This window comes from Triticum aestivum, chromosome 4B (genome assembly GCF_018294505.1).
Source record: "Triticum aestivum cultivar Chinese Spring chromosome 4B, IWGSC CS RefSeq v2.1, whole genome shotgun sequence".
In the NCBI taxonomy this organism is placed as follows: domain Eukaryota; kingdom Viridiplantae; phylum Streptophyta; class Magnoliopsida; order Poales; family Poaceae; genus Triticum; species Triticum aestivum.
In genome coordinates this window covers 461,872,194-461,885,123 of record NC_057804.1, presented here as the reverse complement: position 1 = coordinate 461,885,123, position 12,930 = coordinate 461,872,194, and the positions used below count along the sequence as shown (strand labels likewise).

Sequence of the window (12,930 nt, the reverse complement as noted above, 5' to 3'; positions counted from 1 at the left end):
GATAGTTCGGCTATCCGGACACTCCCTAGTCCGGAACTCCCTCAATGACCAAACATGATTCATTAATGGGAGATCAATTGCTAAGAACTTCATCTATGCAGTTGACTTTCTTAACTACTACAACACTAGAAAAGCACCCACCATGATCTTTAAATTGGATTTCCGCAAGGCTTTTGATTCAATCGCTTGCTCCCCTTTTGCAGCTTCTCGTTCACAGGGGTTGCCCCCTGAAATGGGTTCAATGGGTCAACTCCCTCCTCTTCTCTATAAAAATAGCGGTCATGCTAAATGGTGTGCCCGGTACGTGGATAAATTGGAAAAACATCCTTTGTCCGGGTGACCCGCTCTCCCCCTATGTTTTCATCCTTGTTGCCGACATCCTGCAACGTTTGATCATACTAGCTCACAATGATGGCCTTCTTCACCACCCTTTAGACCCCAACCTCCCCCTGTCGTCCTACAATACACGGATGACACTCTCATCCTGGGAAATGCCTCCTCCAACAGGGCAACCCAGCTCAAACAAATTCTCGATAATTTTGCCAACGTGACCGGCCTCTCTCTCAACTTCCAGAAAACAATGTTTCTCCCCATCCACCTCTCACCCAACCTAGCCTCTGTAATTAGCAACATCTTCGGATGTGTCGTATCTGCGTTCCCTCAACCTTACCTTGGTCTACCTCCCTCCCCCACCAAACTACCTTCTTCATCTTTCCAACACATCATCCAACACTCTTTAAAACAGCCGATTGGATGGGTTGCTCGGTTACTCTCTCGTGGAGCCCGTCTTACCCTAATCTCTTCTGCACTCGACTCAATAGTGATTTATTTCATGTCGGTTTTCCGTATCCCCAAAAATATCTTAAAACATCTAGACGCGATTCGTAGAGCCTTTTTTGGGCCGTGGAGGAAAACTGCTCGGGAGCACAGCGTCTTGTTCTTGGAAAAATGTTTTCAAACCTAAAAATTTTGGTGCTCTAGGCATAAAAATTTGCTTCTCTAGAATAACTCCTTACTAATGAAGTTTGCTTTCAAACTACTTCAGGGTAAGAATTTACCTTGGGTAAACTAGTACCATAATAGGTACTCCCACTCCATCGCGGATAAACCTACAAACCCCTCGTTTCTTTGGAAAGTGGTAAACTCTCAGCTACCTACACTTCAAAATACATCCTTTGTGCTGACAAACAGTGCCTTACTACTTTTTTAGACTGATACTTGGATCACTCATAAACCTCTAGCCATTGTTTACCTCTACTCACACTCCATGAAACCTGCCATTTTAGTGTCTCAGGTCATGCAAGATGGATTACTAGCTAACCAGCGGAATCGCCTTACTAATGTTGCCTCAAACGAGCTAGTGGTTGTGTTGTCTTTGTTGCAGGACTTCGCCCAAATGATGCTTCTAATGATAGGTTCCTTCTACATGACGCACCTTTCTCCTCCAAACAGGCCTACTCCATCATCACTGAGCAAAACAACATCGACGCCTTCGCCGAGCTTATTTGGTCATCCAAAGTCCCGATCAAGGTCAAGATTTTTGGTTGGCTCATTTTCAAGGATTGTCTCAACACCAAGCACAATCTCCTCAAGAAGACAATCACTAATGATTCTATTTGCCCTTGATGTGATGCACCAATGGAGGATGCTACTCACTTGTTTGTCCACGACATGTTTGCAGTTCAGACCTGGGATGCCCTATAGCTCACCGCACCACTCTCTCTTGCTGCAATTTGGGATATAGCTTCATCGGCTGGGCTCGACTATGAAATTTGGCCGTCGGTTGTGCTCGCTATTTTGTGGGAAACTTGGCACTCTAGGAACGCGTGTGTTTTTTGCAAATGAAAATCACACGCCTAAGACTATGCTTCTGAACCTTGTAAATGATTTCTCTCTCTGAATCTTTAGATTCGCTCATAAAAAAGGTGGTTGCCATGTCTTGGTGTCAATATCTTTCCCTGCGCGTTAGCGCTCTCTTGTAATCTCGCCTCTGGCGCTTTGAGTAATATATTCAGGTGGGGATGCTCTCCCCCCGGTGATTGTTCAAAAAAAAACTTATATTGTTTATCAGAAAAAAACCTCCTTTCCCGTTATTTTTGCCGTGTTTTTTCTCCTTGCACGCGACTGTTCACTCCGTCTAGAAGGCGAACGGTTGTGCACTAGATTTTATATCAGGAAAAAAGATAGTGGCAGAAGGATTGCGTCAATTCATTAACATCAGCATTATGTCACACAGCTTGAAGAAAATGGTAATCATCGATAACTAATTCACTGATTATTTAAAAAAGTACCGCTAATTCCCTAGCCAATCAAACCACTTATCCGGCTGGACGATACAGTCACCCGCCAGTCAACTACTAGTTGCGATGGCTGCAGCAGAGTGCCTGGACGATGCGCGTGCGGTGCTCCGGGTGGACGCTGATGACGAGCCAGAGGAAGGCGAGGACGCCCGCCCAGACGAGGATGTCCATCGACAGGTGCGTCCTGGGCTGCGACACGACGAAGGTGAGCACGAGGCTGGAGTAGGCCACCACGAACGACCACCGCACGTGCCGCGAGTCCGCCGACATCCGCACCAGCAGGCTCAGCGTCATCACCATCGAGCTCGCGAACCCAACCCAGCTCGCCGCCATGAACAGCCAGTACCTGCACATCCGGCATGTCAACCGATACTGGCATGAACGACCGATCGAGTGGTTTTCACGGCGCGCGCGTACCTTGGGCGGTGCAGGTCGCGCATAATGGGGTCGCCGGCGCGGTACAGCTCCCTGCCGTCCAGCGACTTTGTCTCCTGCCAGTACCCGCCGGGGATGTTGGTGCCGAGCTGGTAGGTTAGCGTGGTGATCAGCGTGGCCACCACCAGCAGCGTGTTGGCGTCGTTGCCGACCCAGGTGTTCGGTCCCTGCCCGCCGAGCTGCTGCTGGTTCACGGCCGGCTGGCCGTGAGCCGCTGGTGGCGGCGGGTTCACGGCTGCTGCTTGCGCTTGGTGGCCCATCTCGACGTTGCCCGCCGGCACCGCGCCTGGGTGGACTATGGGGAGGTGGAGGTCCATGCTCACTCACTACCGAGTAGGGATCTCGAATCGGAGGAAGGTTCGGTGCTTCGTTGTGGTGACAAGTGAAGTCTACGTAGGGCATATATAGAGCTCTGTGCTTCGCCGGGTCAAGTGAAGTCTACGATGCAGTGTTTTGTTATCTCGTAGAAATAACCGCGTCGTTGGCGACCCGTATCTTCTACGAACTCTCCTGACGCCCGCGTTGCCCCTCCCCCGCAAAATCACCCTGCATTTGCTACAGCTGACTGGGTCTTTGGCAACCTGTGCCGTGTGCATTGACCTGTGGGCTCCAGGAGTTGTTGGGCACTTGGATGTACGTGCTCTCTCCAACACCTCTAAGCATCTATGTTGCGCCACCAAATACTCCACCCATGGTTCCATATAGTCTTCGTATAGACGACTTTGCGGAAAACATTAGCCAAGCAGCGGTGCATTAAGTGAAAAATAAACTCAAAATTCTTGGTACACATGAGAGCATAACAAATTCTAACTGATTATCTCTTTACAATCTTCGTAAGCTCCTGCTTGTTGTCTTGACAGTTTGACGGACGGGGACATCTGTCAGAACGAAAGATAATGTTGAGATCACAGAGGATGATATAAGAGCGCCGAGGGTGTCCAACTTCTGAGGCATGACAACGACGCATGCCCGAGGGCTTGTCGGCTTCAACATGACGATGCACATTGGGAGCTTGAAGTCAGCCGACGCGAGGGTGGACTGATCATCCATCACGAGGTCGTCTACGTTAAAGGTGGAGCTAGAGTGTGGTAAAAGACTTCCCTGGGCTGATGGAGGGAATACAATGAAACCTATGCCAGAGGGGAGAAACACAAGAAACACTTAGTTCGTATTGGGGCTCACTGGTCTAAGGGAAACATGGAACGACATGGGCCAATGGTGAATGATGGTTCTCTGTACTGGGGGCCCAGAAGGCATGGGCTAACTACGCATGGTACTCAACCAGACATCGGAGACCTGACACGGTGATAGCTAAGGCATGTGGTAAGCATGAAACATATCGACAGGCCAAGCGGCACCTGAGGTCAAATATGTGGTCACACAAGTGTGCATAAGGTGCTAAAGTTGTGTTGGCGAGTGCCAGGGTCAAACCGTTGACCAAGTCCATCGGCCCGAAAGATGGACATGAGTTGACCTTAGAGAGTCTGAGGAAGTGGTGGAAAGTTTAAAATGTCCAAGTCTTCGAGTGTACATACGGTATAGCTACCGGACATGTAAAAGACTACCTAGAAAAATAATAATGAGGCAACTACGAATTTGACTCTTGATGACTAATGAACGTGTTTCAAATTTCAAAAGGTTGTCAACAAGAGTGAGGATGATGAGTTCAAGTAACTCTTATATGTGTACAGAATATGTGCCTTGTTTATTTTACCATAGGCCGGAGAAGAAGCTATCAGAGTGCTCCTACCATGATGTTGTCGGATACAGACTTTATGCTCGATGTGTGATGACATTGCGATTGCGAATGCAAAACATGAGCGGAAGAACTTACTCATCAAATGAGTATTGACTGATGGGGAAAAGGGCCACAGTTGCAAGTGGAGTTATATATAGTCAAAGAAGTAGTAGCGGAGCGCATAATTCATGTTCAAAGTTAGACAAGATATATCTGCCAAGGCTTTCGTGCATGATTGTTCAAAGATGTCCACGATATATCTGCCAAGGCAAAGTTTGCTAGAACTATCTCAAGTATGCCCATGAGTTGTGCTATAATTGGACTTATAATTTACGGATGATTAGATGTTCGAGTCGAACATATCCCGTGCTGGCACAATGAGTAGCCAAGTAGACTAGCAAAATTTTAGTAGGCTAGAAATAGATCGCGACTAAGGGCTTAATCACGATGGTTTGGGTGCTCATGGCAAGAGTGAATGGACTACACCGTGGTCGAGTCGAAGGTACTATCTAATGTCTTCAGAGAACTGTGTAGTTGGGTGTACTATGCCAATGCAGTACATAGGGAAGAACACCCATATGTATGTCTCAGGAAGTAGGTTGTCCCTGAACCTCATCAGCAAATCGCGTATCATGTCTTGATTGCTTGTCCTCATTGATTGATTGTGCCTCGAGTTTTCTAACAGGTGGTATTGCCTCACTTCTCATATTTCATGTTGCATGCACAATCAACAATCATTGCTTCACACACTATCTTGGAGAAAGCGTTTATCAGTTTCATGACCTACAAAATTAACCAGTCTGAAGTATCTATCGCACTAGACAGAGCGCACATCGCGATCACGACCACACTCTTCTAGAAAAGTCAAGGACGAGATGGCTATAGATACCACACACTAGCAGAGAGGGACACACCGGTGGAAAGAAGGCCTCAGTGTGTAGCTAGACGATAAACTCGACTTAAGGGGCCAACTCTCTGCTTTCATACGATCAACTTTTCGTGGATGAGCAAAGATCAAATATTAGCAAACAGGGAGGATAATGCAACCAATTTTGAGAGGGAGGCGGTGAGGGAATGGGAAACAATAAGTGGATGCTAATCCGCACATCGATTTTTTTCATGCTTTTGTCACCTAGTGCGGTGCCATCATCAGGAGATTTCCAATGCAAGGAGCATGAAAACATCATGAGAAATGGATTACAACGAATTAGGATGTGGGAGTGCGAGAATCCCAGAGGGTAGTTACCGTGTGATCCAGGAGCGGATCACACACATATTGCACGTGGGGACCACGCATGTGTGAGGGGAGGGAATGGAGCTTTCTTTTTAAGGAAGGGCGAACCGAGTGATTAGGGCCTTCACTATTTGGCTCGGGACTTCTAGCTAGTAGGAGTTTGTTGGTTAGATGCGGTTTTTTAATGTATGTATATTTCTTGAGTAAACGCTTAATAATTTGTTCCTCTACCTGAAATTCATGTGTAAGCCGGACTCATCTACATCCGATGAACAATAAATAAAAAATAGTATTTTTTTTTAAAAAGTTCTAAATATTTCTGGCATTGAGCAAGAAGTGTGCGTATTTTTGTGGTGTTTGGACATTCGAGGACTTCAGGGAAAAAAAGAACAAATTCAGGTCCAAATAGTGCTCTTTTTAAACTTTCTTTCACATCCAATTTTGTTATCATGACTCCTTAGATCTCCAAAGACCATAACTTTTGCACACAAATTACGCATTTAAACATCCTGGATGCCAAGAAAATTCAGATGTTTTCCAAATTTTACAAGTATTTTATTTGTTTTTACTATTCATACCCAGGTGCAGGCACCGAATAGCCACACTCATTCTTCTACCTCCATCTACACCTACACACCGAATCGCCACATTTGTTCTTCTACCTCTCTCAAAACAGGCTTTCGTCCTCCCCCCTTGGACCCTAATATCTGGCGACCGATCGCTAGGGGAGAGCTCTGATCTAATGGTTGTTCGGCAGGGGGAGCACCCCCAGGGACCATTTCTGGTTGTTTGCCATGACGGCAGGCCAGGGCGACCCCCAAGACCCAAAAGGCCAATTTTAAGTGTTTTTTTTATTAAATTGCCATGTTAATTATTTTTAAAATTGAGTGATCTAGAATTTGTTTTGCCATGCTAAACTTTAAAATTGTCGTCCTCTATATAAAAAATGCCATGAAGGAAAAAAGTGCACAAATTTATAAAACGGCTATGATCTAGAAAACAAATTGTGCTACTTCATAAAACCACCATCCTCTAGATAAAATGTTTTACTTGGATAAGACCAACAAAAACTACCATGCAATTAAAAACAAATAATGACATCGTCTCAACATTAAAAGTGCCATCCTCTTGACATTAAAAATGCCATTCTCTTCATAATGCCATGTCAACAATAATAAAAATGCGAAGCTCTAAAAAAACCACCTATTAATAATAAAACCGCCATCCTCCTAATAATAAAAAAGGCATGTTATTAATAATAAAATGCCATGCTCTTGACCATGAAAATGCCATCATTTTGACAAATAAAAATGCCATCTTACTAATAATAAAAATGTCATGCTCTTAATAATAAAACTACCATTATGTTAATAACAAAAATGACATGTTACTAATTATTAGAATGCCTTGCTCTTAATTTTTTTCCGGGGGCATTAGAAAAGACATGGAAATTGCCATGCTAGATATAATAAAAAATGCACATGGCAAGTTTATAAAAGAACGCCACTAAAAAATAGGGATTTTTATTCTATCAAACGATGGCAATTTTTTGGATTTTTAGTTTTTTTTAAATGAAAAAATGAATTTAAAAACAAATTAACTCGAATATATAAATAGGTGTTTGAGCGCAAAGTGCTCATAAACACCTCTTTAGCCCAACTGATGTGTGCACGTGGCTAAATTGTAGGAGGTCGTGAGTTTGATCCCTAGTTCTGCACTTTTTATGAAGGAAAAATAATATAAAAAGGATGTTTGCCAAGAGATTATTTGCACCGAACCCTTTCAGAGAGCTAACAAGGCGATTTGTGCCAAGATCTATGCGGCCAGATCAGATGGCGGGAAGGGAGGGCGATGATCTGCGCCGCCGCGCCGGCCCAAATTTGGGCCGGTCGCACCGCAGCCGTCAGCTCCAGCTGCGTAGAGCCGTCAGATCGGGCTCTCATGAGATTCCTTTCTTCCAAAAAAACGAATCTCGCGAGCGCAGCGGAAAAAAGGAGCAGCCGGCGCCGCTGCCATTGATGAGCGAGCGCGACCAACCCTCAAAGCACCGCCGGTCGCCGCCCCCTAGTAAAAGTTGACGCCGGTTGTAGCAAAAAAACGAGCTCATGGCGCCCATGGCAACTAGTTCCAACATTTGTTGTTGCCGGTTCCAGCATCTCCAGGAGGCGGTTGCAGCTTTCGACACCTCTGTCGTAGCTTCATTCAGCAAAAAAACACGACAAGGTGGAAGCAAAAGAGATGACACACCAGTTCCAGCAAAAAACAACACGATGGAAGCAAAATGAGTCACCAGTTCCAGCAAAATAAAGACGGTGGTAGCAGAAAATTGGTTTGGTTCCAGCAAAATCTGAAGATGGTAGTAGCAAAAATTGGGGCTGATTGTAAAAAAAATGGTTACAACTGTGTGCGTCGCATATCCATCCGATCGTGGTCACCACCGTCGGGGTGTGGTCACATCCGCCAGGATGGCCTCCCGCTGGTTGCAGCTTCGCCATGGATGGTTGCAACTATTCGTAGCGAGGTCGTAGCTCTGCGCCGCCGAAGTACTATCGAAAGCACGAGCGAACGTTGGTTCCAGCACCAGAGGTTGCCGGTTCCAGCATCTCTGCATGCGGTTCCAGCAAACGTGACGGCCGGATGCAACACCGCCGATGAGCAAGAAAACACACTAGTTCCAGCAAAAGTCGCCGGTCGTAGCTCACGACCGCGCGGGAGGAAGACGAGGATAGGGACAGCCATGGCCGCAAGCAACCGTGGACATGACGACGGAGAAAAAAATGATGACAATGGGGCTTGCAGCACTCCGGTGCGTCCCCCTCAGCCCTCGCAGTAGCGCGGCGGCGACTAGCGGCTCTGGCAGGAAAAACTCAGCAGCTTGCTGAGGTGAGAGGTTGGGTGCAACACAGTTGGGGAAGAAAAACAAAGGACTGGAGACGATAGGTGGAAGAAGCTCAAAGGAGATAGGGTGGAGCGGTGGGACGGTTGTGGGCCACAGGCGCACGTGGCAAGGGACGCGCGCGTCAGATCCACGCGGATCGCACGGCATGAGTGCGACCGGCAGAACGATTCACCCGACGTGTAGTAGGCAAGCGTTTTCCAAAGATAAAACGGCCTGGGCAAATAGCACAATTGCCATAAACTTAACACTGAGTAATAATGCACATGAGAGGTCCTCTACCTCCTTGCTTAAATATCTTCCTTTAGTTGGTAGGCAGATTGTATATTTGTTTTTTTATGTATATGTATATTTCTTGAGTGAACGCGTCTTTTTTAGCTGGACTATGCTTTTATGGGAGTACGATATAAGACAAAGCTTAATCTTGCATGCACGAGACTCTGTTTTTTTTTCGGTTAGCCTACACTTCCATATCTTACCGGTATTTAAACCTGAAATCTTAAAAGTGCACGCCCACTTTTTCGTAGGAACGGGCGGCCGGGCTGGTTACTTACATGTGTGTCTTTTTTTGTCAGCTAGTGAATGTTTTTTGTTAGCATTAAATGCGTACGGACTAGTCCTGGAAACAGATTCACGCACATTTATTTTGGCCACTTCAATTTTTAAAAAGTCGTATCTTTTAAACCACACGTCGGAATTCAGATCCGTCTTCACCGTTGGATTCATCGCGACGAGATCTTCGAAACTAGATCCCGCATGGATATGTTTCGACGAAATTTTTTTGATGCCAACTTTGGCGCTGTATTGTGCAACTTCAGTACTGCTTTGTGCAACTTTAGTACTGCATGGTGCAATTTTTTTCAAACCCAGTTTTTTGGAGCTGCATCCTCAGTAGTTGTCGTTGCACACATAGTAGTCCTAGTTGGCACATACATGGCCACATAGTTGCATAATCTGGTCCGCATAGTCGCATATGAATTATCATAGCTTGTAATGTAGTCTAGTTGCACACACATTGATGTTTAGTTGGCTTATAACGTAGTCTAGTTGCGCACACATTGATGTTTAATTGGCAGGAAGACTAGTTACACACACATATGCTTAGTTGGCTTGTAATATAGTCTAGTTGCACACACATTGATGTTTAGTTGGCAGGACACTAGTTGCACACGCATTAATATTTAGTTGGCAGGACTAGTTACACACACATATATACTCAGTTGGCACGGCAATGTAGTATAGTTGCATAATGCAGTACTATAGTTGCACCATATAGCACCAAAGTTGGCATCAAAAAAAATTCGTCGAAACATACCCATATGGGATCTAGTTTCGAAGATCTCGTCGCGATGAACCCAAAGGTGAAAACGGATCTGAATTCCAACGTGTGGTTTAAAAAATATGACTTTTTAAAGATTTAAGAGACGAAAATAAATGTGTTTCACGGACCAGTCTGTACGCATTTGCTATACGCATTTAATGCTAATAAAAACATCCATTAACTAACAGAAAAAGACACACAATAGATAATTGCTATTTATAAATTATTAGAGGACCAAAACTTGTAATTTTGGGCCGGCCGCTCGCAAAGTATAGTGAGCAGCCGGCCGCTCGCTAGACCGGTCCGTATTTAAAAGGATTTTTCCGTTTTCATTCCCAAATAGATATTGTGGTCGTTAGCTAGAAAACTCCCGGCAAAGTCTCTTCCGGCGGTTGATTCATGGCGCGGCGGCAAGCCAACATGGTAGAGGAGCTCGACGAACGGCAACCTCGCCTCACGAGAGGGTTGCGTGTACCCCGCCGGCGCCAGTTGCTGCTGTGTATCACCCTCAAGTGGCCGGAGATGAGCGGCTACGAGGGCCCAGGGTGGAAGCGATTCACCTGCCTGGATGTGTTTGTCGGCAGCGAGCAGATAAAATCGTTGAGGCTCCCCGTTAAAGTTGACGATATAAATAAGTGGAAGGCAGGCACGGAATACTTCACGGACTTTTTTTTTCTTAAAAAAGGGACTCCCCGGCCTCTGCATCAGAATGATGCATACGGACACCTCAATAAATAAAATAGGTTCAACAAAGTCGTGTACTCTTCAACAAAAATAAAAGCAAGCTCACCTAGAGCCTTGATGCTAAACCAAGAAAAAGCCACAAGCCACAACCGGCTGGTAAACTAAAGATAGGAAAACTAATTGCCTATCCTATTACATGACCGCCAACCAAACCGGTTGAAGATATCCCCCGCTACCATCTCCCACCGGACAGATCCAGTAACCAAACGCTCCCTGGCCTCTGTCGGAGTGAGTAAGGACCACATATGGATCAGCGTCGTAGCACGGAATATAACCTGCAAAAAATGAATAGTAGTTATTCTGTTAAAAACCAAATCATTTCTGCAGTTTCAAATTGCCCATAACAATGCATACACTCCTACACGAATATGTCTAGCTGTATCGGACTCTATCCCATCCAGCCACGTTCCAAATAACGACCCAACCGTACTCGGAGGAGTAATGTTAAAAGCAATTTGCACAGAGCGCCACAGAATTCTCGCCAAAGGACAATCAAGGAAGAGATGCTTAATGGTCTTGTCATGATCACAGAAGCTACACCTAGTAGATCCAGTCCAGTTGCGCTTGATCAAGTTGTCATTTGTTAAAATTACCTGTTTATGGATAAACCACATAAACACTTTAATTTTCAAAGGCACTTTTACTTTCCACACATGTTTGGTACTAGGAATAACAGTGGAGTTGATGACATAGTTGTACATCGACTTTACAGTAAATTGTCCATTCCTAGTAAGCTTCCAACATAGCTGATCGGACTGTTGAGCTAGCTAGACTTCCATCAGTCTACGCACCAGATGGAGCCAAGCTTCCCATCTCTCACCAACAAGCACCCGTCGAAACTGAATATTAAGGGGAGTAGACTGCATAATCATTGCAACTAGCGCATCACGTCGCTGGACAATACGATACAAGGTTGGGTACAGTATTGCTAATGGTGTATCACCCAGCCAAGTGTCCTCCCAGAAACGCGTGTCATTGCCATCACCGATAATAAACTTTGTTCTATTAAAGAAAGTTGCCTTGACTCTCATAAGCCCCTTCCAGAACGGTGAATCAGTTGGTCTCACTGTCACCTGTGACAAAGTTTTGGACTGTACATACTTGTTACGAAGAATCTGCGCCCAAGTTGCATCAGTCGGACCCGAAAGCTTATACAGCCACTTACTAAGCAGGCATCTGTTCTTGACCTCAAGATTTTCGATACCCAACCCCCCTTGGTCCTTTGGTCGACAAATGACATCCCACTTGGCGAGTCTATACTTTCTCTTAAGTTCATCATTCTGCCAAAAAAATCTTGATCGGTAGAAGTCCAGTCTTTTCCTAACCCCAACTGGAACCTCAAAGAAAGATAGTAGGAACATCGGCATACTCGTGAGCACCGAATTAATAAGAATTAACTGGCCTCCATATGACAGAAGTTTGCCCTTCTAGCAACTAAGTTTCTTTTCAAACCGATCCTCAATGCATTTCCACTCTCGTTTGTAAGCTTACGATGGTGAATGGGTATACCTAGGTAGGTGAAAGGTAAAGCCCCTAATTCACATTCAAACAATTGCCGATAAGCCTCCTGGTCCTCCTTGGCTCTACCAAAGCAGAACAATTCGCTTTTATGAAAGTTAATCTTTAACCCAGACAATTGTTCAAATAAGCAAAGCACCAGCTTCATATTTCTCGCTTTTGCCAGGTCATGCTCCATAAAGATGATAGTATCATCAGCGTACTGCAGAATGGACACCCCCCCCATCAACTAGGTGGCGTCGCGACCTAGTTTGCCCACCTGACCGGCCTCCTTTGCCCGACCTATTAGGATTGCCAACATGTCAACCACAATGTTGAACAAAACAGGGGACATTGGATCTCCTTGCCTCAGACCCTTGTGTGTCTAGAAATAGTGCCCAATATCATCATTTACTTTAATTCCAACACTCCATTTTTGCGTAAAGGATTCTACCTGGCGTCGCCAAGCCTCATCAAAACCCTTCATACGCAAGGCCTGTTGAAGGAATAGCCATTTGACTTTGTCGTACGCTATTTCGAAATCCACTTTGAAAATAACCCCATCCAGTTCTTTCGTGTGGATTTCAAGGAGCGTTTCATGAAGGACCACTACCCCCTCAAGGATATTCATGTCTGGCATGAAAGCAGATTGGGTAGGGTGCACAACAGTATGCGCAATCTGTGTGAGTCTATTGGTCCCGACCTTGGTGAAAATTTTGAAACTAACATTAAGAAGACAGATTGGCCTGAATTGCTCAATTTTCA

At 45.3% G+C, this 12,930-nt stretch overlaps 1 protein-coding gene across 1 annotated transcript; it reads right to left on the bottom strand.

Annotated features, from left to right (window-relative positions):
- Positions 1-2,192: 2,192 nt before the first annotated feature.
- On the bottom strand, positions 2,193-3,127 carry LOC123094990 (uncharacterized). Its single transcript, XM_044516834.1, has 2 exons — positions 2,718-3,127; positions 2,193-2,646 (listed from the first exon to the last, which is right to left on the bottom strand). The coding sequence occupies exons 1-2, from the start codon at positions 3,050-3,052 to the stop codon at positions 2,358-2,360; spliced, it is 624 nt and encodes a 207-aa protein (XP_044372769.1). The 5' UTR covers positions 3,053-3,127; the 3' UTR covers positions 2,193-2,357.
- Positions 3,128-12,930: the final 9,803 nt, after the last annotated feature.

Bases quoted from the DNA above. Each gene is read 5' to 3' on its own strand.
- LOC123094990 (XM_044516834.1), bottom strand. From the start codon at position 3,052: ATGGACCTCCACCTCCCCATAGTCCACCCAGGCGCGGTGCCGGCGGGC. The intron at 2,647-2,717 runs GTACGCGCGCGC...CCGGATGTGCAG, and splicing joins CGCGACCTGCACCGCCCAAG to GTACTGGCTGTTCATGGCGG.